This window comes from Drosophila hydei, unplaced genomic scaffold, assembly GCF_003285905.1.
Source record: "Drosophila hydei strain 15085-1641.00,03,60 unplaced genomic scaffold, DhydRS2 tig00008119-arrow-pilon, whole genome shotgun sequence".
In the NCBI taxonomy this organism is placed as follows: domain Eukaryota; kingdom Metazoa; phylum Arthropoda; class Insecta; order Diptera; family Drosophilidae; genus Drosophila; species Drosophila hydei.
The window spans coordinates 5,595,334-5,619,872 of NW_022045830.1; the positions used below are offsets into that span (position 1 = coordinate 5,595,334).

The following is a 24,539-nucleotide window of genomic DNA, read 5'->3' on the forward strand; positions in this document are numbered from 1 at the left end:
GGAAAATAATAATTAACATATAAATATAAATCGTTGATTTTTAAGCCAGTTTCAGACTGTCAGCTAGTGCAGGGTATCTGCTAGTCAGCTGCCGCATTTGAAAATGATTTCGTGTGCTTTTTCACACCTCAGCTAACAGCCAATAATGCTCAACATAATTCCCCATTCAGCCTGCTGGGTCTTATTATGACAGCTGTGGGTCAGCTATTGGTTGAATCTTTTGTAGTCGATTAGCCGTTTAGAGTCTGACAATGTTAAATGGACGAAAACTGAGGCTCAATTAACGCTAATGCTATAATTTCCAATCGTAATTGAATTATAAACTAAATGCTGCTCAAATTATTTTTATTTTTATTTGTTATTATTACTATTAGCCAGATATTTTTAGGCACTTACCTGTATAGGGTGTTATTTCCGTGTAGTCCTGCAGAGGGGCTGCAAAGAAATGGGAGAGGAAAGGGTATAAATTAGTTTTTTTGTTTTGTAGGAAATGCCAGAGGTTTTCGGTCTATTACGTAAGAATTTTATGATGACCATATCCGTTAGTCGTCATGACTATAATAAATTAATTTATCTATTACAGCGAATGCCAGACCTCTAATTGTAGCTGCATGCAATTGAAATTAGACGTCGGCTGTAACTTGCGTAGGCCGACGTCTAAGCTCTGTTGGTTCTTGGGGCTCTCTCGTTCTATTCTTGGTACTCGTTGATAGGCCAGCGTCGTCTGATAACAGGGCTCGACCGCCGCTGGCCAGCATGCAACAGGCAGCAGGCAACATGCAACAAGCTACAAACAACAAGCGGGCAGCAAATTGCAGCAACAACAGAAACTTTCGCAGTGCTCGGCTTTGTGTGCGTGCAACGTGTTATTACCACATAATCAAAATTCAGCAGCAGCAGCGGCAAAAGCAGAGAATGCAAAAAATAATGGCACGTAGCTGGTTCTGGGCATGGAGAATTTTGGCCTGTGTGTGTCCCACACTGGGCCAACTGCAACGAGAGCCGCTAAAAAATGGCTCAAACAAATTGTTTAAGCTGACAGTTAACCGGCAACGCGCGCGCCTTCCAACTGGCGGTCACTTGTTGCTGCTGCGGTGGCGTTTACACGACCACGACAGCAACATGATGTTGCAGCAGCAGCAACAGCAGCAGCTGCTAAAATGATTTGACAAATTGCATTTTGTTATGAATGGTTTTGTTGCTGCTGTTTATGCTGTTGCTGTGCCAACTATGATTAATTGCGGCCAGTTGAAGTGTTGACAATTTATCACATGTATCAAATGTTAATTTCTGCTCGACTGTTTGCCAGGCAGCAATATAACTAACAATGCAACGCAGCGAAAATCCTAACTGAAAATGCTCATAAGTATTTTATTGGCCAGGCTTTAAGCTCTAGCAGCAGCAGTAACAAATCAGAGTAGCAATTTCAATGGCAATGCTGCTGCTGAGGCATGACTTTTTCTGCTGATGTTGCTGCTGCTCTGCAACATCTTACTCATTCAAGCTAACGGATGTAAATTACATTTTATGCGGCAAGAAGTACAACAACAGCCACGACCGAGCCTGGCAACGCATAAAAATTCACACATTAACTGTTAAGGATCGCCAGCCTAGAGAAGCAGAGAGAGAGGGAGAGGGAGAGCAGGATGGTTGTAGGAGGCGACATTGGCCGTGCTTGGTAGCAAACGGCAATGGGAGTCTACCGTGCAGCCGGTTCGCTTGCGGCTCGCCCCGCCAACGTACTGCCCAGTTGCCCAGTTCCCAGTTGGCCGCCTTGTAATGCAAACTTATGCAACAATTTTCCGCTGCAAGTGCAACAACTGAAACAAGCCACATACGAGTTGTTGGCAGCATCAGCACGACGATGATGACCAAGACGCATGAGAGTCGTCGTCGTTTGGCTGCTGCTGCGGCTGTTGATGGTACACATCAAACATGGTCGTGTCGGTCCAACAAACAGAAGTCAGTCAGTCAGTTAGTCAGTCAGTTACTCAGCCAAGTTAGTTGTTGTTGTTGTTGTTGGTGTTGATTTGGCTGCAGCTTACAGCTACATTCACATGACTGCAGCTTCGGGCCAAGCCAAAGTTGTTGGCGGCGTTGGTTGCTGTTGCTGTCGCAAGAGTCGTGCATTTTGTTTATTCTAGGAAAGCGCGCGCACGCCTCGCATCCCGAATGTTTCTTGGCCATGGCCACGGCCATGGCCATGGCTGGATGGCTGCTGCTGCTGCTGCTGCTGCTGCTGCCTCCGCTGCTGCAGCAACAAGTTGAACGACCCGGTCGCGCATGTGTGCAAAAATGTGTACACAAACCATAAAATACAAGCCACTAGCTGGCTTTACTTACATAAGTAGGCCTAGACTTAGGCTTAGGTGCCGTAGCTCTGGCTCTGGCTGCGACTCTAACTCTGTCTCCGACAGCCGCATTGACCAGGCTAAGGCAGCGGGCACGCCTTTTGCTGGTTACGCTTTATTATTTAGTGCTGTAGGTGGCTACGCAGACGACGGTTGTGCGGAGGGCACAGAGACTAGCCACACAATCCAACAGCCAACAGCCAACAGCTACCAGCCACCGGCCAACGGCCACAGAGGCCAGACGAGGAGACAGCGCGCCTGGCATGTGAAAAGTGGAAGTTTCTCTAAATATTTCGTTGATAGCAATCGTTCCTTTTTCAATTCTACTCCACCGCTTCCTCTCTCTCTGTCCCTCATTTTCGTGGCTGTCCGCATGCGCTACGCGGAAACGCAGCTAGTGAAATATTTGCCATGCCACAAATATTTCAAAGATTACAAAATAAACACAAATCTTCCTTTGGGCCACAGCAATGTTCCCCCAAATGCGCCATTTTTGTGTGTGTTGCTGTTGTGCGGTGCCAAACGCGGCAGCAACTTTACCGCTACTTTGGCGACGACCAACAGCTGCAGCATCAGCAGCAGCACACCCACAGCATACACCCCACCTGGTCAAGATATATGTGTGTACGGCTAGCTGATAAGGCCATAAAGGCTAGAATGCCGTTTCGATGGCTCTTCTTTCTATGGGTGACAAAAGGCAGTTGCCAGCAACTCGCAGACTGCCTTGATATAGATGAACGTAATTAGAGCCATTCACGGTCGACTAGAACAATGCGCCAACAAGGGACGCAGATGCACCGACTGCACATGTAATGCATCGAACTATAATTGCCCAGTCTCAGCTGGATCGTATTGGCTTGGCTCAATTATGCAATTGCAGGAAAACAGAAATTATGCCAGGCCAACGAGAGGCAGCAAGAGCCATGCAAATTTTTTCTTGCACAAAACAATTTCCATTTTCTATGGCCTTGATCACATAATTTCCATAATGCCGAGTCGATCAATATGGAGTGAGCGACAAGCTAACAACCCATGCCCATGCCCATGCCCATGTCCAAGCCCAGGCCCAAGTCCAAGTCCAAGCCACAGACGTTATGTGTGTGCCGTCATATCATGCGCCATGCATCAGTGTTGAAAGCGGATGAGTTGCAGGCAAAGGGGGCCGACAGTGCGCCCAACGGAGGCAGCAGCCGCGCACAGCAAATGAATTTGCGAGTAATTTAACATGATTATGTCGGGGACAAGGTAGCAATGTAGACGTCGACATCATCCACAGCAACAGCAGCAGCCGCAGCAGCATCATCAGCGTCGGCTCCTTGGACGCAGCCAAATTGGACGCAGTTGCGCCAGGCTCTCTACTCGCCTGATGATGCTGCTAGTTGTGGGCTTTGGCTTTGGCTTTAGCCCTGGCGTGACGCTGTGTTTTATTACCAGCCGGCCTAGACATGATTCGTTCTAAGTAAATTATGCCCGTTGGTCATGACGAGGATGCCGTGAAATTGCTGCCTGTTGCTCCAGTCAATGATGCTGCCGCCGCTGCTGCTGCTGCTGCTGCTGCTATGCATATGAAACAATTACCAAGAGCTAGGCGCAGGCCTGGGCATAGGCATGCATCCAATCCTTGGCTGTTTATATGTGAGCATTGTAATTGCTGCAACTGCACCGCAGGCAAACGAGCATCTCATATGCATATGTATTTATGGCGAGTCTAGCCCTGGCGAGGGCTAGAGCTCAGTATCCCGGCAGAACGGGCAGTGTCATTAGACAGTCAGTCAGGTTGTCAGTTGGGGCGCAACTTTTGCTTTTTGACGTTTTTTTTTCGTATTTTTTCGTTGCCAATCTGACTGCTTAATAGATAATAATGAGTCTGGTCTTAAGTTTGGTCTGCAACTAGGAGTTGCCACTCGGCCTGCAGGCGCTGTAATTAAGCAGTTAAAGGCCAGCTTATCTTCGTAGTGGTTCCCACAGTTGCGCCTCGGATTGGATCCTAGGCAAGGCCTTTTTGCTTATTTCCCCAGTTGATGTGGCTTTTTATGTGTCCTGTGCTTGATTTGTTTTGATTGCGCTGCATGGCTTTAATGAGCCCCCATCGGGCCATCTATCTGTCTGTCAGTCGTAATATGTGTACGTGTACACATCTATTGCCGTCGGGCTGGAGCTAATCACAGATCCTGCCCACTGGCCGCATCTCCAGCTAGATATATCATAATTTTTGTTTGCGCAATTTTTAGACAAATTCCAAAGGCCCGTTACGTGCGCGGACGCGAAGAAAACAAATTGTCGTCAGGCGTTCTTCCTGCTGCTCTGCTTTCAGTTCTTGGCACCGCAAGCTGTTATTGATAACAGCGCATTGATTACTGCAATTGCTGTCGGGACGAGCTGCAGCTGCAGCTGGAGCAGACTAGAGCTTTGCCAAAATAACAGACAAGATCTATAATCAACGGCTTGCTCGGACGCTCGGATGCAGGTCGCTACTGACAAGCGTTCCGAGTGCAACTGCAACTATTGCGACTGCTGCAACTGTTGTTACAACTCGTTTTCAACCTGCGCATGCGTAACTGTTTATTAATTTCGGTTTGAGTTTGAGCAAGATCTAACCGTCTGCATTTGCGGCGCGTGTCCAGCCCCAAAGTCTTTCAACCACTCCACAACCAGCTCCAGCTCCAGCTGCAATGCCAGCTGACTGCGCTGACAACCGGAAGATTGATGATAATGTCCACCAGAAACTCTCACGTTTGGGCAGGGCTCGGCTTGCGGCTGTTTCAATTAGATACGCGCAACTTCGCTGAGCGCCTCATTTGGTAAAACATTCACGTGGCATTCTAGCGCTAATTGCTTGCCCCGCCAAGAAGTTGCCCCCTGGACAGCTAGCGATTTGTATCTGCTCCCACGACAACGACTCCGACGCCAACTACGACTCCGACTTCGACTGCGACAGCGTCTGCTTTTAAGCTAGTGATTGGCGAATGCAGATAATGCTGTTTTATAGCTAGTATTATAGTACTATAAAGTATATGTATTGCGTGTTTGGCAACTGCAGCATTAGAAGAAGCTGCTTCAACCATGAAAAAGACTTAATGTTGCCAAACGCACAAAGCGCGGCAGCAATAGCAACAGCAACAGCAACAGCAACAGCAACAAAAGATCAGCAAAGCGATAATTATACAAGGTATTAGTTCATTCCTTCTATAACCCAACCAACCCAGCCCCCTTGTTCCCGGCTCATTCTTCTCAGGCGTCTAGCGTATTTAGTGGCCGTTGCTAAGTGACTTAACATGACCCACACACCACGGAGTCGTCTGCTCGTAGGTTTGCCATGCGTAAAGGTGCCAGGCTGCGAGTTGATTGAACCTCCTGCTTGGCCGGGCATTAGAGCGGCTGGATAGTTGTCCCGCTCGCGAAGCTAAAGTTACACAATTGAAAAGCTGTGGGAAGTCATTGCACCATGTGATAGAGATCTGTGTAAGAATGAGCTGCCAGCCAAGACATGGCTAATTACCATTCTTTCGCTGCAAGACTTTCGCCTTAGCAGTGCTTCCAAATGAATTCTAACACGCAGTGCTCAGGCCAAATCCAAGTCCAAGTCCAAGTTGCTGTTCAGCGAACCGAGCAGACTCTCGGGCTGGTCAGTACGTGGTAGCAGCTTCTGTCTGCCGGCTGCCAGTCAAGCAAACTATTGGCGCCAGCTAAAAAATGCCAACTCAATTCTGCAGTTCGAAAGGTTTCGTTCTAAGTGCTTAAATGCCACACGAAATTGGGTCAGATCTCAACTAATTGCCATAAATATGAATAAAGACTTAAATGTTTGCCGAACGGCAGCATTTAATTAGCATTTCGAACACGTTTTTAGAGCGACGACAACGGAAACTTCGTCAACAACGTGTTGTACAAATTGAAAATTAGCATATTCACGCCAAGAGCTTGCATAAAATGCCAAATAAAAAAAATCAAATAGTTATATGAAGCATTTAACATAAAAGAGAAAAAGATGAACGAAAATAGATACCAAGTGGCGTCTGACGCGCTCAACTTGGCCAACACAAGTTCAAGTTCAATGACATCCAAACAATAACAAAGTAAAGCCACCAAGAGGGAGTGAGAGAGAAAAAAGCAGGCATACATAATATGAGCTATGCTTACGGCACAACTATGCAATATATCTGTCTGACAAACAGCTAGACGCTATAGTGCTATATATCTGCTGCTGGTCTGGTGCTGTCGCTTATCACAATGGGAAATCTGAGAATTGTTACTTCATTTCATTGCCGGCGTTTTGCTCTACTAAACAGCATTTCATTTGCATTGGAACTTGCTGTGCGTTATATGCTGCTGCTCTTTGTCTTTTTGGTGGCTGTGGCAGGTACCACAGCAACTGCAACTGCAACAGCAACAGCAACTGCTATAGAATTACAGCAATCACAGCGACCATTTCATTGTCAAGGCACAGCAGCCGAGCAAAATCCAAGCCAAAGGCGTTAATAGTCAAATTGTGTAATTTCTGTGGCTAAAGTTCGTGGTGTTTGGTGTGTGGCGGTGGGGCAAATGGAGCTTACAGTTAACCGTTACACATACAAATTGCTGCCAGTTAACCGCAAACGCCACTCGCTCACTGATTATTTACTTTATTGAAATTACCGCAAACACCAACACGCCTCACCTGTCTGGTCTGTGCCCTCACCTACACTGCTGAGGTCTGACCTTGGCGCAGGAAGTTAGAAATTGTGCTGATAAACATCGTATTGAGCTGCCTGCGCTTCCGTCAGACAAGCGAAGAAGAAGAAGTTGCTTGATTCTTGGCCAATTCACACGCCAACATTCCAAATGCTCGATGCTCGGCTCGACTGCTCAGTGCTCATTAAATTGAAATCAAGTGCAATGAGCAATGAGCAGCTATAACTCCAACTCGAACTCCAACTCCAACTCCAACTACAGCTCAGTGCGGCCCTTTCGGTCATATAAATGGCTCTGGCTGGCTAAATCTGGTCAATGGCCTCAGGCCAAACGAAATGTGTGGCTCGCGTGGGTTGAATCAAAACAAACTAAGTGGCTCTTTAAGAGTTATAAATGTGCTTTTTCTTCCAGTGAGTGTTTGTGTATGTGTGTGTGTAGGTTCATAACTCTGGGCTCTGTCTCCAAGTCACGGTCAATTTATCAAACGCAGTTTTGATTTGAGCTCCTTACAACAACATACAACTTTTTAAATATATATTTTTGACAAATTGATGTACGACTGGAGCGTCTTTGGTGGGCCGAATCGAAAGTCGTTGCTTCTCAGCTGCCAGCCAGCGCTTATTTATGGCCAAAATCAGCATATGGCACAAGGCAGCCATGGACATGGTTTGGGCGGATTCTAATTGTGTCACTCGAAAGTCGAAAGTTGGTCAGCAAAAAAAAAGAATAAAATCTGAAAAAATCTGCATGGGAGTCGTGTGTGGACACGGATTCATCCTGTTGACTCTCACACGCAGCCGCATCGTGTGGGCTGCTTAACCCGCAAGTTCGTGATCTCTAACTCGCGTACTTGTTCTTCAAGTGGCTATGAAATTCCACAGCTACGCAGCGAACACATATCCACACACAGACACACACTCGCCCAGATGGCTCTTCAGCTGCTTAGCCACATCTCCATATCGGTCAATGGTCAGCGGCTGTTTGGCCCGTTGTTTGGCCCAGGCAAATAAGCCAGGCAACTACTACGTCAAGTTCGACTACAAAGTATGGCTATTGGTATGTGGTTATGCTACAGGTACCGAGGTACAGCCGTGGCAATAAGTATATGCGCAGGTAGAGACAGCCTCTGGCTCGGCTTGTTTGCATACGAAATAGTTAAGCAGCCTTTCCAGCAGCCACGCCCACTAGTAGAGGCTTATCACGCACCTGATAAGACGCCACAGCTTGGCCACTTGACATTGAACCTGGTCTGAAGTCCGTGTAGCTGGCCAAAATGTTAATTATATGCTGACGGCCCAACAACAAAAATCTTGATTAAATCCGTTGCTGATGATGCTGCTGGCATGTGGCTGATATCATCAGCGCGCGTTCATGCAATTAATACCTGAGCATAATGATGTTTTGCCTCAGCCTAAGCCTGCCCAGAAAGTTGTGGCCCTCGTCAATAGTTGTGCCAGACGCTCGGCCAAAATGCCAGCTAATACAAGCTAATTAAGCGCGCCAAGTGGCAATAAATCCCAAAATGCCATTTGACTTCCGCAACTCACGAGTTTAGTTAGCCATAAACAGGTGATTTTTATGCGCAATAACCAAAAACAATAACAAACACAAATAATAACTATATGAAGATCCAGCTGGAAGCGTACTAATGCCTTTGTAATTGGTTATAAATTAAGCAATCAGTTAAGCATCATCAAAACTTATATAAAATATGCTCGGATACGAGTTTTTCTCTCTATGCCATTTATAGCTACTCAGGCAACATGATGCAGAACTTTGAAAACATAAGCAAGTTCCATCGGACAAATGTTGAGTCTCCAATTAGACCCATAGCCGGGTTCAAAACTCATGTTCGCTGGCTGTGACTTATCACTTTTGTTCGGCACATACTATAAATAAGTACGCATACTTTCATTGGTGTCAATTGCCCAGCCTACAGATCCAGCTGGGGACACGTCAAGCAGCACCTGTGTCTTACAGCCATGGGAACTGTTACCGACAGCTTGTGAAAGACAGAATACCCTGGCCATCATATGTCGTCTCAAATTGTATCAATAATTTGATCAAAAATAAATTTCTTTTAATAACAAAGTCTATGCAGGGCTTGATTCAGTAAGATTAAAAATATATTACTCTATGAACCTTAAACCTTAAACGTTAGTGGATTATGTCATACCATTTTTTGAGCGGAATTAAAACATTAAATTTACAAATAATTTAAGAATGAAAAGCAGCAATTTTAATTAGACTAAGTGTAATTGAGACTAAGGTACTTCCAACGGCGTTACACACTTAGTGGCAAGTCCGAAATACCCCATGCTAAGAGAAGGAATTAAAGCTCGAAATTGATTGATGAAAACGCCCCACGAAAAAAGCGAACAGTCAAAAGGCAGCGCACTAAGGCGAGAGCCAAGTTAAGTTTTAAGTCTGAAAATTGCCGTCTGCTTTTTGTGGCTTATAAAATAATGATTATGTGTTGGGGCTACCGGAGCTGCTGACAGACGATGACGCCGACAAGCAGTGGATCTGCCACGCTGACTGCGTAATGCGCTGTTGTTGGTCCATTAACTTGGCCAGCCAAGTTGGTGGGACCAATCGAGCGAGACACCGCGCAGCTGTTCGACCTTGAGCTTGAATTAAAACTTGAACTTGGCAGCTTAAAAATTGCATAAGGCGCTCGCGCCTGACTGCGCATAGGTCTTAACTGTAAAGCGAAGCACTTGGCTAAGACACGATATGTTACCAAAAAGTCTTAACTGAACAGTAAACACTAAACACCGAAAACAATTGCCAATCGCCAATTGGCATCTGACTGGCCTTTTGTCATGACGCAAAATGCCACTTGTTGTGAAGTATTTGTGCATGTTTCGACTTTTTGCCGATTTGCGCATATTAATCATGGCTGTATAAAGCACTCGAGTGGCCGATATTGATTTATATGGTCGTACAGGCGGGCATCTGTCGATAGCTAAATGAGATACAAATGTATCTCACAGATACTTACAAGTGTTGAGTCATGAGCTGGGTGTTATGTGCCATGTATGTATTATTATAATGGAACAATTCAATTATCGGACCATGCTGTGAAATTCTTGTAAAGCCAGCTCTGAGCTGCTGCTCTCTGCCAGCTCTGCAAGTTCATCAAACTCAAGTGCTTAGCTCCACGGGCAGCGTTTACGTTTTGTTTGCTTGTTAGTGTAACAGATTTATGTGTGAATGTGTGTGTGTGTGTGTGTGTGTAGCACACAATACGCATAAGTGGGTGAGAAAAGTACGAGAAGCGGCACACAGATCTGGCTATAATCAGTTCTCAACTCACACGCTCCAAGTTCTCTTCCAACCATTCACAAAAAATCATCAAAAATGTTCTAAGCTGCGTTTTCGTGTTTTCCCTCCCTCTATTTTCGTCTTCTTCTTTTTGTTGATAGTTTTCCATATTGCAGCACCTTAGTGTTAGCCATGTGGCATGTGCTAATGAAAATTCCAAGAAGTCAACGCTGCATCGAGCATTTGAGCTGTGCTAAATGTGGGTCAACAAGACAGTCAGCCTGACTGACTGACTGACTGATGGACTCGGACTCGGACTCGTACTCGGACTCGAGCTATTGCTGCCTATCATTTCGACTAGGCCAAATCAGTTGAAAGGCAGCTGCATTTGTTGCCTGTTTATTGAATGCCCATTAAAGAGTACCACAATGCTACGGCTGGAATTTAGTTTTAAGGTTTTGGTTATGGGCTTTTGGTTTTCTTTGACGTCTCAGTGTGTTTGCATGTGATTACTGCTGGCAGTGGAAGCAGCTCTGCTGACCGATATTCTGCAGACATGAGAAATGGTATGTCTCTTAACCGTTTTTGGGTTTATTTGCCATAAAGTTTTGTTGAAGTCGGTCGTTAAATTGTACATAGCCCGTTGACCAATGGGTCATTTTAAAGGCTGCACCTTTGAGCAATGGGAGAATGTGAAAGTTAACACCTCGTTCTAGCAGATGCATCCAAAATAATCGTGTAGCCCACCCATTTGCCGAGTGCGGCCATTAGCACTCGACTTTATTTATGGCAAGGGTCGAAATTTATTTTAGTATCTGTTGCTACATTCATGTATCTGTATGTGCAGCACCCTCCAGTTGCACGGTCAATGCCATTTTCGCCTTAATTTCAATTTCAATTTAAATGGCAACGCATGACTCAATTGAATTTTGGACACCCTCACGCAGTTCGCATGCCAAATAAATTGAATTCTCTTTTCGCTCGCGTTAAATGCAACGCCGACCTTTGGGCTGGGCTGGGCTGGGGGCAGAACGGACACTCCTGACCCCGGACAAGTGCCAGTCGTGGCAGCTGTGGCCAGCTGATGGCAATTTGTCACAGAATCCCAATGCCAAATGGCAAATGCTTTAATTAGCTCGACTTGTACCCAAAATATCGAGCCGCAATGTGTGCAAATTTATGGCCAAAATAATCAGTAAAGACAGCGCATATGCGAACATCTCCCATAAGGGGTGTGCGGTTGTGGGCTTAGATACTTAGCGGCCTAACTGTAATTTATGTTGACATAATAAACCACTTACCGGCTAGCGTTAACGCTGGCAGCACCATCAGCAGCATGGCCAGAGACATCAGCTCCTCGAGTCCCAGCGGACTCGAACGTTTTCTTGTCATCGTTTTGCTTGTGTGTGTAACTGCAATGAAGGAAGGAAGCGAAATGTACTTTAGTATTGTGTGGCATGATTTTCAACAAAGCGAATTGATCCATTAGACCTCTGACACTCGCCCGTTTAACCCTTCACAGGCAATGAAAGAGCGATGTAAAAACCACACACAACAATCAAATTGAGCCACAATATGTTTCTTAAACGACGGCACTTCATTAAAAAAGCATGACAGGGCACATGTCCTTATGCCGGTTCACATTTTTTTGTATTTCGTTGTTCAAATTTTTCAATAGCCTCAACTGCTCGACAAAAGCAATTTACGTGCACAAACAGCAAAAGAATTTTTGGGTGGGTTGGGTGACTGTTGACAGTGAGCTGCCACCACCACCGGCACCACCACCAGCATTACGGTCCGAGCACGGTGAGAATCGCAGTCGGCATCCCTCAAACATGTGTGTGTGTGTGTGCGTGGGTGTGTAGGAGGGAGATCCTGACTGGCTGTTTTTCTTCAATTGTTTGCGGAAATCACTTGTTTGCTGATTTGACAGATGTGCAATTTTCCCTGACATGTCTTGCAGGCTCACAATTATTGCCCACAATCCCCTAATACAAAAAAAAATAAACGAAGAGGGAAATATGGTACGAATACGTTGTCATGTTGCTGCCATATACACCAAATGTGAATATAGTTTTGTGAAGTTGTTGCGTCCTGATTGAAGATGTCACCCACACGCCGAAAGAAACTTTCGGGCTCCAACCGTCGCCCCAAGCCGAGTTATAATTAGCTGGGGCTGACAACTGTCCGTATATACTTATGTACTTACGGGCCCATAATGCCATAAAAGCCAACAACAAGAGAAGTAAAAGGAAAATGTCTTCATTTCATATTTTCATTTATTAGCCAAGTTTTTTATTTGCTTTTATGTGCCTTTAATCAAGTCCCTGGAGATGCAACACGTGAGTGCGATATAATTTCCAACGAAGTGGGGGTGGTTACGCCCAGACGTGTCACTTGGGGTGGCCTGGCAAGGGGGCGTGGCTGTAGGCAGGCGTGCATGCGTAAGTTATACAATTTCATACATTTCAAAAAGCTAATAAAAATAACGGCCGTGCACCGTGGGACAACTGAGTGAGGCTGTTGCTTAGATTTGAGCAAGCTTTATCGATAGCTGCGCATATCGAGTGTCAGCCTTTGGCAACAAAGCAATTGTAAATGATTTATCGATAGATTTGAAATGCTGACATCAATTTACAGACCCCGACGGCGGTGCTGCTCTTCTTTCGAAATTCGAGTGGTTTCTGTTACACCCCTCACCCATTGAAAGCGTGCTGGGTAGAATGGGAGGCAGTGTCGTTTGCTCGCTAACGAAACAAGCAAATAAAATGAGCTAATGCCAGGCAGAGCGCGGCTCATCATAAATGCGCGAAATGTGCTCATTAAAATGCAGGGAAACGGCACAGCGCCCCTTGCCGCTCCCTCCCGTGGCATGCCCCCTGCGTGCGACGAGTCGAAGTCAGAGTTGGAGTCTAAGTCTCAGTCCCCGGGAGCCACAAATTGCATTGCTGCGTGCTGTGGCAAACGACAATGTTAAAAGCAATAGCAACAGCAGCAGAAACAACAACAACAAAGAAGAAGAAGAAGCATCTGCAGAACAAGGTGTATGCAACACACGAAACCCGCCTCGACCAACTTGAAAGATTGCTCCGCCGAGATGCAGCCTCAACTTTAGCTGCGGCATTTTGATGACGAGTTGACATGACGAGCGACAATAACAATAATGATAATCTCACACGGGCACAATGATTATCATGATGATGATGATGATCATGATCATGCTGGCCTACCACTGACAACGGAAGCGACACAAACTGGCTATTAGTTGTTGGCCAAAATGGCACTTGTTCTAAACCTATTAGCAACACACGAACAGGCTAGCAACATGTGCCTGCCAGCTGGCAACTTGTTGCGGTAATTATTCTGCCATTTGTTGCAGATGCTGTTGCTGTTGTTGTTGCTGTTGCTGTTGCTGGTGTTGTTAGCTGCTGTTGCTAAATGGTAAACAATTTCAGCAGCCGCTTTCAGTATTTGGGTTAAGACCAAATAAAGGGGTGGTCAGCAGCCAGCAGCTGGCCGAGTGTGTGACACAAATTCAATTTGTGAATGAAGCAGCCAAAACTAAACGCTTTCCACACAAATGTTAAGGCATGTAACTAGCTAACTTTTACCCCATGCCAATTGCCCAAAACAAGTGGCAGAGGGAATTCCCGGAAAGGAGGGGGAGCCACACACACACACACATACACACACACACTGACAAACGAATGTCGGTCATGGGAAATTTGCAAAAAGGCTCGAATAAGTCGAAGCCTAGCTAGGGCCCATGGCAATGTATCATCATCAGCTTCAGTCTCTTGACCAACAATGGGACGCCGTTGATATGCGTTATGAAAAATGCATGCAGGCTTCTAACTCAATGCCACCACGAGGCGGTGGCTCATGCGTGAAGCGACGGCCGACAGTCGACGGCCAACACAAATGCAAATATTTGCACAGCCGCCCGGCATGGTGGGCCAGCGACGGCAACGGCAACTCCTCCTGGATCCGCACAAAGGGTAAGCACTTGACAGGCAACTGTTTAAGGTTGAAAAATTACAGCGGCTAAAAGTGTATGCGAGTGAGTGTGTGCATGTGTGCATGTGTGCATGTGTGTGTGTGTGTGTGTGTGCGACTGCACCGCACTGTCTGAGGCAGCTCCATTGTGATTGTGCTGATTGTGAGCATGCGTGGCCAGCTGAGCTGAGCTGAGCTGAGCTGCCTCTCTGCCGTGCCACAAAGTGTGCCCCCAGCTGCAACACACTAATATAAATGTATCGCCAGAGATGGAGCGCTGGAAATTTACATTTTACAAAGGCGCTGCTGGCGCAGCAACTGCTCGCGGCCTCAATGGAGGGTGGGAAAATTTCACATGCGCAACATTTTGACAGTCGCCAAAGGGAGAGGCGCGCATTGGGGCAACATGGCAACGAGCAGCTAGCGAAATGCATCGTTAGCATATGCATCAAAAGGTGTCTCTTGTCAGCGGAGCAGCTGTCGACTGTCTGCATTTTGAGATTTGTACCATGACCCACAAATATACTTTGGCGCACGCATCTAACGACGACCCAGCTAGCTAGCTGGCTCTCTTGCTGACTAGATCATTGTGGATGCCCGTGGATGACTGGCTGAATGGCAATTTGCAACTGCAACTGCAACTGTGTTGCAGCTATGCGGCTTTAATTGGATTCTGCTGTGGTATCAAATTGACATTTAGCACACAAGACCGAAACCGATCTTCGTGCCTGCTGCTCCATACGCTCTATACCGATGCTCGCTCAGTTGGCTGACCTAACCTCATGCGTTCACCAGGATGGGCGGGAGAGGCGAACAGGGGAGGGCAGAGTCATGCAATCTGAGTCGCTATCCGCATCTCAGTTGCCAATTGCAATTGCTGGCTTATCGCATTACACTTTGATTGCTGTTGCTGCTGCTGTTGCTGTTGCTGCTGCTGTTGCTGTTGCTGCTTGGCGTTAATTTGGTTTTGTGTTCTCGGACAGCCATTTAACGGTGAGGCGGCGCAATTGCAAATTGCATTTCAGCCAATGCCAATGCCAATTGGTCGCCTTTGCCTTGTTGGTCACGTCCAAGTCAATTGTCATAAATCTACAATTGCCGCGAGGCCCTCACACCTTGAGTGTGTGTTTGTGCCTGGAGTAACGCAATAAATGCGCATAGTTTTGTAGAATTGTTGGCCAAATTGTTTGTGGCTTGAACTGGCGGAACTTTGCGATGCTGCCCTGGCCACAAGAATGTTTTGGCAAGAGCCAAGCGTTAGATTTACATATCTGTGTTTATTATAAAAGGAAATGGAAAAGCTGTGCCAAAGACGTTTTTGTCCAATCAACCAGCTTGAACCAGGTTCATGAAGTTGGCCTTACAAATGATCGACCTTGCAGTCGTAGCAGCAGCCAATTGAGTCGAAGGAGTTGTGTCTCTTTTGGCTTTGTTCAGAAAATTAATAAAGCTTTGGACGCCGTTGCGCACGATCCACAAACATAACGGTCTCTAGTGGCAAAGTCAGGGCAGGCAAACAAGCGAACAAACAATCGCGCCAAATGTAAGCTATGTCTCCTTCGTCTCCGTCTCCGTCTCCGTGTTCGTCTCCATCTTCGTCTCTCAATCTCGGCCTGAGTCACTTGTCAGCTAGCCGTGGCGACGATGGCGACAATGCGGAAGCTGTTGGTGCTGCTCAAGCTGCCTGGCACGACAACAGCACGAGCAGCGTGCCCGATGCCGCCAACGCCAAAGACCAACAGCAGCAGCAGCAAGAGCAGCAGCACCAGCAGCAATGGCCACAACAACAACTCCAACTGCAACTCGTAGGCAATTTGCCATTTTGGCTTTGCTTGGCCAACACTTGAACTGGATTAGTTGGCTGCTTGCTTTGATTTGTGACAAATCTTGATGCAAGCTACCGTGTGCCTGCCTGCAGCATGCAACAGCCACGCCATATGTGGACTTGGATGCTGTTCTTGCGGCTGCTGGTGTTGGGTCAGTCAGCAGATCGTGAGCTGATTTTGTGTTAACTTCATTTTTTTTTATTTTATTCTGTTTCGCTTTTTTGTATGCAACTCGCCGCAAATTTCTCTTTTTCTTGGGGTCAAGTTTGTTGCCAGGCAGAAGCGTTCTAATTTCACTCGCTCAGCATTGCAGCTGCAGTCACTTAATTTTGTTTTTTTTTTTGTGTTTTGTTGTCAGCGCATTTACTAGTCGCCTAATTAAAAGCCACAAAACATTTTGAATTATTGGGGCTCTACGTGTTTGTAAATATGAGAACCACTGTGCGATAAGAATAACTATTGCATTGTGTGGCCCAAAAACTTAATTTGTCGTTCGATGGGTTGGTTTATTTTTCTTTATTATTTCGGACGCCCACACGTGTCAGCTGTCAATGTTATACAACATTCAGTTTGGTTTGCCAATTTAAGCAATAAAATTAGAAACAAAAACAATGGCTTTGTGCTTTTTGGCCACGATGTGCAAACTGGTTCTAATTATGCCAACTTCAATCCTCCCCTCCTCCTCTGCTGCCCATTAATAGTTGCCCAGAAGCCCCGAAAATACACTAACAGAAACAGTTAGACGAATCGTAAACGCTTTTCGGCTACGTGATTTGCGATCGCAATTTTGAAAAGTGGATCATTGCGCGCGTTTTTGGCGCGATTTCAGCAGCCAGAGTCTCATTAATATGATTACTCATGACTATGTAATTTGCCAGCCGAATAAAAAACAAGTGAAGTGTATGCCAAAATTTCTTGATGGGGATGCTACGGGCAGACGGACAAATGTGGATAAGCCCGGATGCCAACGGCGATGTTATTTCGAGCGCCGTGATGTCATGGACTGGAATTGGCGTTTAACCACACAATCTGCAAGTCAGCAGCGATCATGAGAACTAAACTGACTCACTGATTGGCCAGTTAAGCCTGCCTGCCCATACACCTAGATAAAGATGTAAATACACACATCACAGCCACATCTGTCTGGGCATACAAAAGAATCAATTGAAAGCTCACTGAATAAGGTATTTGCAATCGGAGCTCTTCATTTCATTTTGCGTTCATGTGTGTGCGCTGTCCCTACGCTCTCATCCTGGGCGCAGACGCAGTCGCTTCGAGGAATCCACTTGACCACTTGGCCAGTCTAATGCTGCAACCAGGAAATGCCAATCAATGAGAAATATGCGTTTGCGCTGTTCGTAGCCAACTTTGATATGGAGAAGCCTCAGCACACTAGAGTCGCAAGTTGCAAGAGTCGCGACAGCGGCCTCGACCAAAACAAATAAATTAAAAATTGCATTAAAATGTAGAAAATGAAAAACGTTGCCTTTTTCAGCTGATTTCAGGCAGAGTGTTAAGGGTACACCAGCGGGGCAGGCTGATGGCGGAGAAGAGAGCTTGTGACTAGTCAGAGCCGGTCCGGTATAGCGGAGCTGGGCAGGGTTCAAAGCTGTGCCTGTCAACTTCAAATCGCACGTTTTCCTACGCGCTACAAAGTCGTCGCCGATCGAGCCCAGGCTATGTTCATCTGTGCCCCTGTCTGGGCTGTCTGGTTCTCTAGTTCTCTGGGTTCTCTTTTGGCCCCCGGACGGACATAACAAAATGTGCTAAAATATGCACAAACAGCGCAAGAAACCGATGCGATGCGATGCGATGCGACGCGACGCGACGCGATGCGACTAACGTTGCAAAGCAGCGCGCCTAAGCCTTGGCCACTCACATCAGCAGCTCGGTCCCGTGGCTGCTCCTCCTCCGCCGCATATGAGTGAGTGTTTTAAATCATGCTGCCTGCCAAAGTCATGATTCATATACCGTTAGCTGCTCATTTCCACACAAATAAATGCCGAAAAGGAAAAGCCAGCGAGCCAGCCAGCCAGCCATCCAGCCAGCCAGCTAGGCATCGATTGAACTGAACCAAAGCTAAGCGCTGCCTCCACTTCAGAAATAACTCAAAGATCGACAACTCAAACGGCGCCTATGGGTTCGTTCGACAGATCCGTCAGCTCCACGCTTTCCTGCAACGTTTTTATGTATCGAGCAACCCTGGCAGCCCAACAAATTGCAAATAGCGCAGGTGTTTGCCCCGAGCTAAATATGTAAATGTATATTAATCACCTGGCCTGGGCCAAGAGACTCAAAGAGAGCGAGAAAGAGAGAAGAGAGCCATAGCGGGATCTTTGCATACCCTCATAAATGCCCAGTTGAGCATAAAAATAGTTTCATTTCTTTAACGTTTTTTTCTTCTTTTTGGAAATTTGTACACGTTTGTGGCAATAATTAAAAGCAATGTGCCATCATTAAGAGATGAACGTGAGATTTGGTCTGTCAAGAAAGTATCTGAAGAGCAAAATTTTGTTTTTACTATGCTTAGTTTTCACTTTTATTTGGACAGGCCCGAAATGGCGGGCTGAAACAAGTTTGTTTACTTTGTCATGTAATGCAAATGAAAGTGTTCTGCGGGGCAAACAAAACTCAGCACTAAATGCCATTAAAATTAGTCAAAAGGGCTTTAGGAAAAAGGAAAGTGGCCCTAGCTGAAGTGAAGCCACAGCCAAAGGGTTCTAGCAAGACCCTTGCAGTCAAAGCACCTCGGCTTTGTTTGCTGCGGCTGTTCATTGCAGTTCACACTGTGGGCCATCGTTAAATGCCCCTTCCGAGAATGTTTTTGACTTCATAACAAAGAACAGGGAACTGAAAATTAAATGAAATTGAATTTCATGGCTGTCATCTTTAATTTTATTCGGCGCTATTATTACGCAGACGAGCGGCAAGTATGGCTATTAAAAGCCAACTAGTTTGCGTCGGGCCTATAAAAAGTGTCGAGTTCTTAGAACTCTCGCGCACATGAGCTGGTTTTTCCGCCTTATAAGTCATGTAGAAGTCTTCTCTCTCTCTGTACACGGCCAAGTCTAATTAAAGAGCATGTCCGGTATGCGCCCACAGCGGCCGCATCATGAACTCTGCCATCTAACAATTTTTATATGGCTCGTCATTAAACGGAGGTGTTGAAGTTGTGAAGCGTGTCTAAACCTGACTATTTTCTGGCTATCAATAAGCTTAAATATTTCATTTTATAGCGAGCTATGGGGCTATTTATCATAGGTATAGAGCAGCTCCTAAACATATCTCATTAACTGTTGAGAGCCAAAAATCAAGCAGGCGACAGAGTTTCTACGCTCCTGTAGTTCTGATTTGTAGAAACATTCCCTACGGATAAAGAGATTACTTTAAAATAAATAACAGCATAAATCTAAATACCCTGTAATATTCGATTGGCAACTCATAAGCACAGAGCCGAAGGCTAAAACAATTTCAATTTGTTGCTTCTCACAGAGCCCTCCTCTTAAGGCCTTTCTAGCTATATAACATCTAACCTAATATTGCGGCACATCTTTCAGACTCTTGAGTGATTGATGAGGTGTCAGGAGGAAAGTGGCAGACAGGGACCAGGGGCCACAGCCTGTTCCAGCTATTTTTTGAGTGGCTTCTGCTAGGGGTTGGCAATTTGCGCATATTAAAAAGGAATTTATTTTGGCATTTTTAATGCAATTTATTAGCGCCGGCAAATTGGCTTTAAATTGATTTTTTTCGCTGGCAACTGTTACTACCATAAATCTATATACTGCTGACATTTTAAATATTGAAGTTGACTAAATAAATACTCCACTATATGGCTTTATAATATGTTATGCAATCCCTGACATTTCGAATATCGAATTTAATTTCAATTGTCATTGTCATTGTCATTGTCATTGTGTCTGGCACTGGACACACACAGAGAGTGGAAAAACAGAGCTGCCTGTCTGATTGTAAATGGCAGAACATTTATTTCATATGAGGAGTTCATTGTTTATTTACTGTCAGTATGAATGAATGTTTTAATTGAAAGTTCAGAATGCTTAAAGCTCTGGCGAAGCTGGCAAGGGGATAGCAGCCAGCTGCCGGAGTCAAGCAGCATGCCACAGGAGACACTTGAGGGCAATGGAGTCAAGTATGCAAACAATGCAAAAGCGGCAAGCGTCGGAATTTGTCACAAGGATATGGGATATGGGATATGGGCAGAGCCAGCAGGAGCAGGTAGCAGGCAGCAGGCAGCCAACAGCCAACAGGATAACACACAGAACGTGGCTGATGACACGGACTTCAATAATGAGCGCCACATCTTTGTTGTTGCTGTCATTTGGGGGCGTCTGTGCATGAAAGCAGCGCCAGTGAACAATACTCTTTGTGGCCACACAAGCAACGCCTAAGCCCTGTCTGTGGGTAGTTATTGTGGTTATGGTGGCACTTGAGCCAAGGCACGCATCTTGCTGCACCACCGCGCGCAGCCAGCCACTCTGGCTGACGTCAAGGCAACTTTTCTGCTCCTGTTGTGCCTGCATAAATTAGAGGCAGCTCAGCCACGCCTCCAGCTGCCGTTCGCTCGAATCGCATTTTCTACCTTTTTGCGACTCAATTTGCTGGCTTTATTGTTGGCTCTGCAGCTAAATTATTTATTTATGCAAATTGAAGCAGTTAAATCGCAGCAAAAACTGCAGTTGCAATTTGTTTGCCAGCCAATTTATCATTGCATACTTTTATGGGCAGCGCCAAAAGTTTTGATAACTCAATTGGCCCGCTGCAATTCCAGCGCCAATTCCATCTGTTGCCCCAACTGATTTACATACCTGCAGAGAGAAACCAGAAGGTAGAGAGAGAGAACAAGAGATTTGGTATTAGTTTCGGGCGCGAAGTGATTAATAAGGCTTACAGTTTTAATGCTTATTGTTAAACGCTTATTTCTCGATTTGTTATTGTTTGTGCCGAGTCATTAGTTGACATTAAGCCGGCTGGTGGAGAGCAAACGCACGTTATATCTGTGGCACGAAATGTAATCTCACAAAATGAAATGTAAATCATGCCGACAGCAACGACAGCAACAACAACAAGATCAAACGACACCACACAAAATAGAAAACAAGAGTCAAGTCCACGAATTTGGGTCAGCAGCCAAACAAACAGCAAGCCAACACAAAATATTCAAGTTAAACGTGTGCCACAAAGACAACCACAACAACAATAACAACAACTGCGTCAGCCAGAACTACGTCATGTACGGAATGCACGCTGATTAATTGAACTTATTTACATTAAATATTTTCCCATCATAACTGCTGCTGACTAACCCGCAGGGGATTCGGGTTTTTTTTGTAAAGTTCCAGTTCTGAATGCGTAATATAATGCAAAAATGTCATTTAAATAAAAAGTCCAGCTGTATCGAAAGCCAGAAACGCTTTCGCGGCCATTTGTTTCAAGAGTTAACGAATAATGAACAGCTTTAAATTCAATTTAGGCTTAAACTCAAATCAAACTCCTGGAATCTAGTTGAGATTTTTGTATGCCATAGATGAGGTGAGCTAAGGTAAAGCTTAATCATCTGAATAAACATCCAACTAACACCGCTGGGGAATTCCAAAGAGAAAGTATTTCTTGGCCAGTTGCTTCTAGCAATTTTTGTATTAACAGCTTAGCATAGGGCAGGCAGCCGGGCTAATTCAATCATCGAATACGCCCTAAGCAGACAGTGCGGCAAATAAGTAACTGTTCATTTCATTTTTTATTGCTTACCTCGCTCGCTTATTTACTTAGGCATACAATAGAAATTAATTTCATTCAAGAAACGAAACGAAAGAAACATCTTCAGAAACAACAGCAGCTCATTGGCAATGCGATTGCCAGAAGCACAATCAGCAAGCAGCAAGCAGCGAGCACTGCGCGTCCCGTTCACAACTTGTTTTATTTCTATTTTTATTTTTTTATTTCTACTTTTTATTTTTTTATTATTTTTTTTTTTTATACTACGACTGGCTGATTTCTTTTGCCTATTCAGCTCATGGAGTGGCCAACCACCGCTTGGCGTTGGCTTTTGTCGACTTTTCGCATATTTTCTCACAAAAGAATTTCTTCGATTTTTTTCTTGGCAGATACGCGACGATCGCGAGCCGCAAGTTTTTGATTTGGCCAAGGGGCAATTGCAGCTGCCGATTGAATTAATTTATGGGCTTTCTTCAACTTGGGCACTGGGATCTCTGAATTTGGGCTATATATTTCAAATATTCAATTTCTGCTTTTTAGCTTTTTGGCTCTTTAGTTTTTGGAGTGCCGTTGGCTTAATTATCGAGCTGCTGCTGCTGCTGCTGTTGGCATAACTGTTTGGCTTTTGGCCCGATTCGAGCACGCATTAGTTGTGACAGCTAATAAGCAGCAAATAATTGGCCAAAATCAGAAATTACACTAAATAAACCCACACACACACACTTCAGCACAACTGTCTGTGGATGTGGATGTAGATTTTGACACCTTGACCGCATTGGCACATTGAATTACAACCAATTGGCTGTGACTCTGGCCTTATTGGCCATTATGTACGCGCGCTGGCTCTTAAATCGGAATTATATTTTCTAACATTTAAGTGGCATGCCGAATGCCAAAAGGGTTTTTTTTACGAGCCAACCATTAAAGCGAATGGGCGTTGTCCATAAAAAATATATTGAAGAAAAGCATAAAAGTCGGGAACTGTGTAGAATTCGCGATCCTAGCGGGTAATAAAATCGTTTTAAGCTAATGGCCAGTGCATTAACACTTTCGGCTAAATGCAAATAGGCTAGCTATTGGCCATTAATGGGCAATTGTTGAACTGCATTGCCAATAACTGACATTACGTATACGACAGGTCTACAGGCGCAGGGTAAGCATGGAATCTGTGTCGCTTCTCGTTTGGTATTAGCCGTGGCCCATTAGCCACCGGCCTGCACACTTTTTCTTTCTACTGCCAGCCACTTTCTTTGGCTATTGAACTTAAAAGCATCTGCAGCAGTAGTAGCAGCAGTGGCAGCCACAAACCAGATCGCCGCCCCGAAACAAACAACGAGGCGGCCGCAGCAGCAGCAGCGACAACAATTTGGGTTAGAGAAATTTGCGCCCCGCGACACACTTAGAGCCACGAGAGTCAAGTTCTTGTGGCAGGTAAATACCTGTAAATGGCCGTGTGCATGGTTCTATGCCACGCTTTAACCTTGGCGTTTGGGCGTAATGCGCGGCAAGTGTCACTCCATGAATAACTCGTAATGTGCTTAGTTGCGCTTACTTTCTTTACACAGTAGCAGCAGTAGCAGCAGCAGCAGCAGCAACAGCTGCAAAAACAACAACTAGAATGGCCAACAACAATGCTAATGCTGCACATAAACCGATTTACTCAATTATAAAAAAAAATCACAAAAATAGCGACTTGGCCAACGCTTTGGCTTTGGCTTTGTGCTCGCCTCAAGTGCTGCCCGGTTGTGGGTGCCATAAAGGCAAGAAAAACAAATAGATACATATTTCTGTGCATACAGATAAAATTGATATAGTCGCCGCCAAGGTAATCAGTGTATTGCCAAATGTACATATCAGTATATTGCCAAATATACATTCAATGGCCAGCCAGCGGCCGTCATCGTTTAATTTGGCAGCTGTTATCGCCAGAGACAATTGATTTGTGGGCCAGAGCCAATCGCTTGAGTGTGCATTTGGTTAATTGGTGTATCTGATAGATACAACAAGTATATGAATTGAGTTATGGACTGCAGCTTTTCACTCAATTAGCGCGGCATTAGATTTGCATAATGCGGCCTTTAATTTAATTATGCCGCAGCTAACGACAAAAGACAATGCCCAACTCCAGAGACTTCAGAGGGAAGCCTATTATTATATAATTTGTCAGGTTCTCAGTCACAGGCTCCTTTGGGTGCTGATGTCAGCTGCGATGCCCTCATCATAACTTAAAATAGCGACAGTTAATTATGAATTTTATAGTATCTTCTCTTCTTTTTTTCTGCTTTTTTTTGGTAAGGTAAACCACCAGAAGGGTTGGCTTCTTCGCAGTTGGCTTTTAATCTTTCTTTCTAGCAAAAATTAAAATAAAATTTACATAGAGTCAAAGAACCTAACGAAAAAAAAGAAAGAAAAAGCCAACAACATAATTTGAATGTGTTGCGTTCTGACGGCCTCGACTGCAATCACTTTTAATTGTTATGATAATTTTGCGAGGAAGCTTGGCCAACTCACAAAAGAAAGGCAGCGGCCCAGTGAATCAAGAAACTAACTCAACCTTGGCACGAAATTTTCAAGAGAGACGAGCACATATACATACGTGTATATCTGAGCGCTATTAAAAGTGGTCCGAAATGGTCATTGGCATTGGCAGCATTGCTAGTTCATCAAACTGTTGAGGGGCACGTGTGTCAGCAAA

General features: G+C 45.2%; 1 protein-coding gene across 1 annotated transcript in view; it reads right to left on the reverse strand.

Annotated features, from left to right (window-relative positions):
- Nucleotides 1-24,539, reverse strand: part of LOC111596182 (mucin-5AC) — a 38,246-nt gene that overhangs the window by 10,857 nt on the left and 2,850 nt on the right. The window contains exons 2-3 of the mRNA XM_030224911.1: nucleotides 11,591-11,701; nucleotides 397-435 (exon numbers count right to left, since the gene is read on the reverse strand). Coding sequence (XP_030080771.1) covers nucleotides 397-435; nucleotides 11,591-11,681 — 130 coding nt within the window. The 5' untranslated portion in view covers nucleotides 11,682-11,701. The remainder of the gene's footprint in view (nucleotides 1-396; nucleotides 436-11,590; nucleotides 11,702-24,539) is intronic.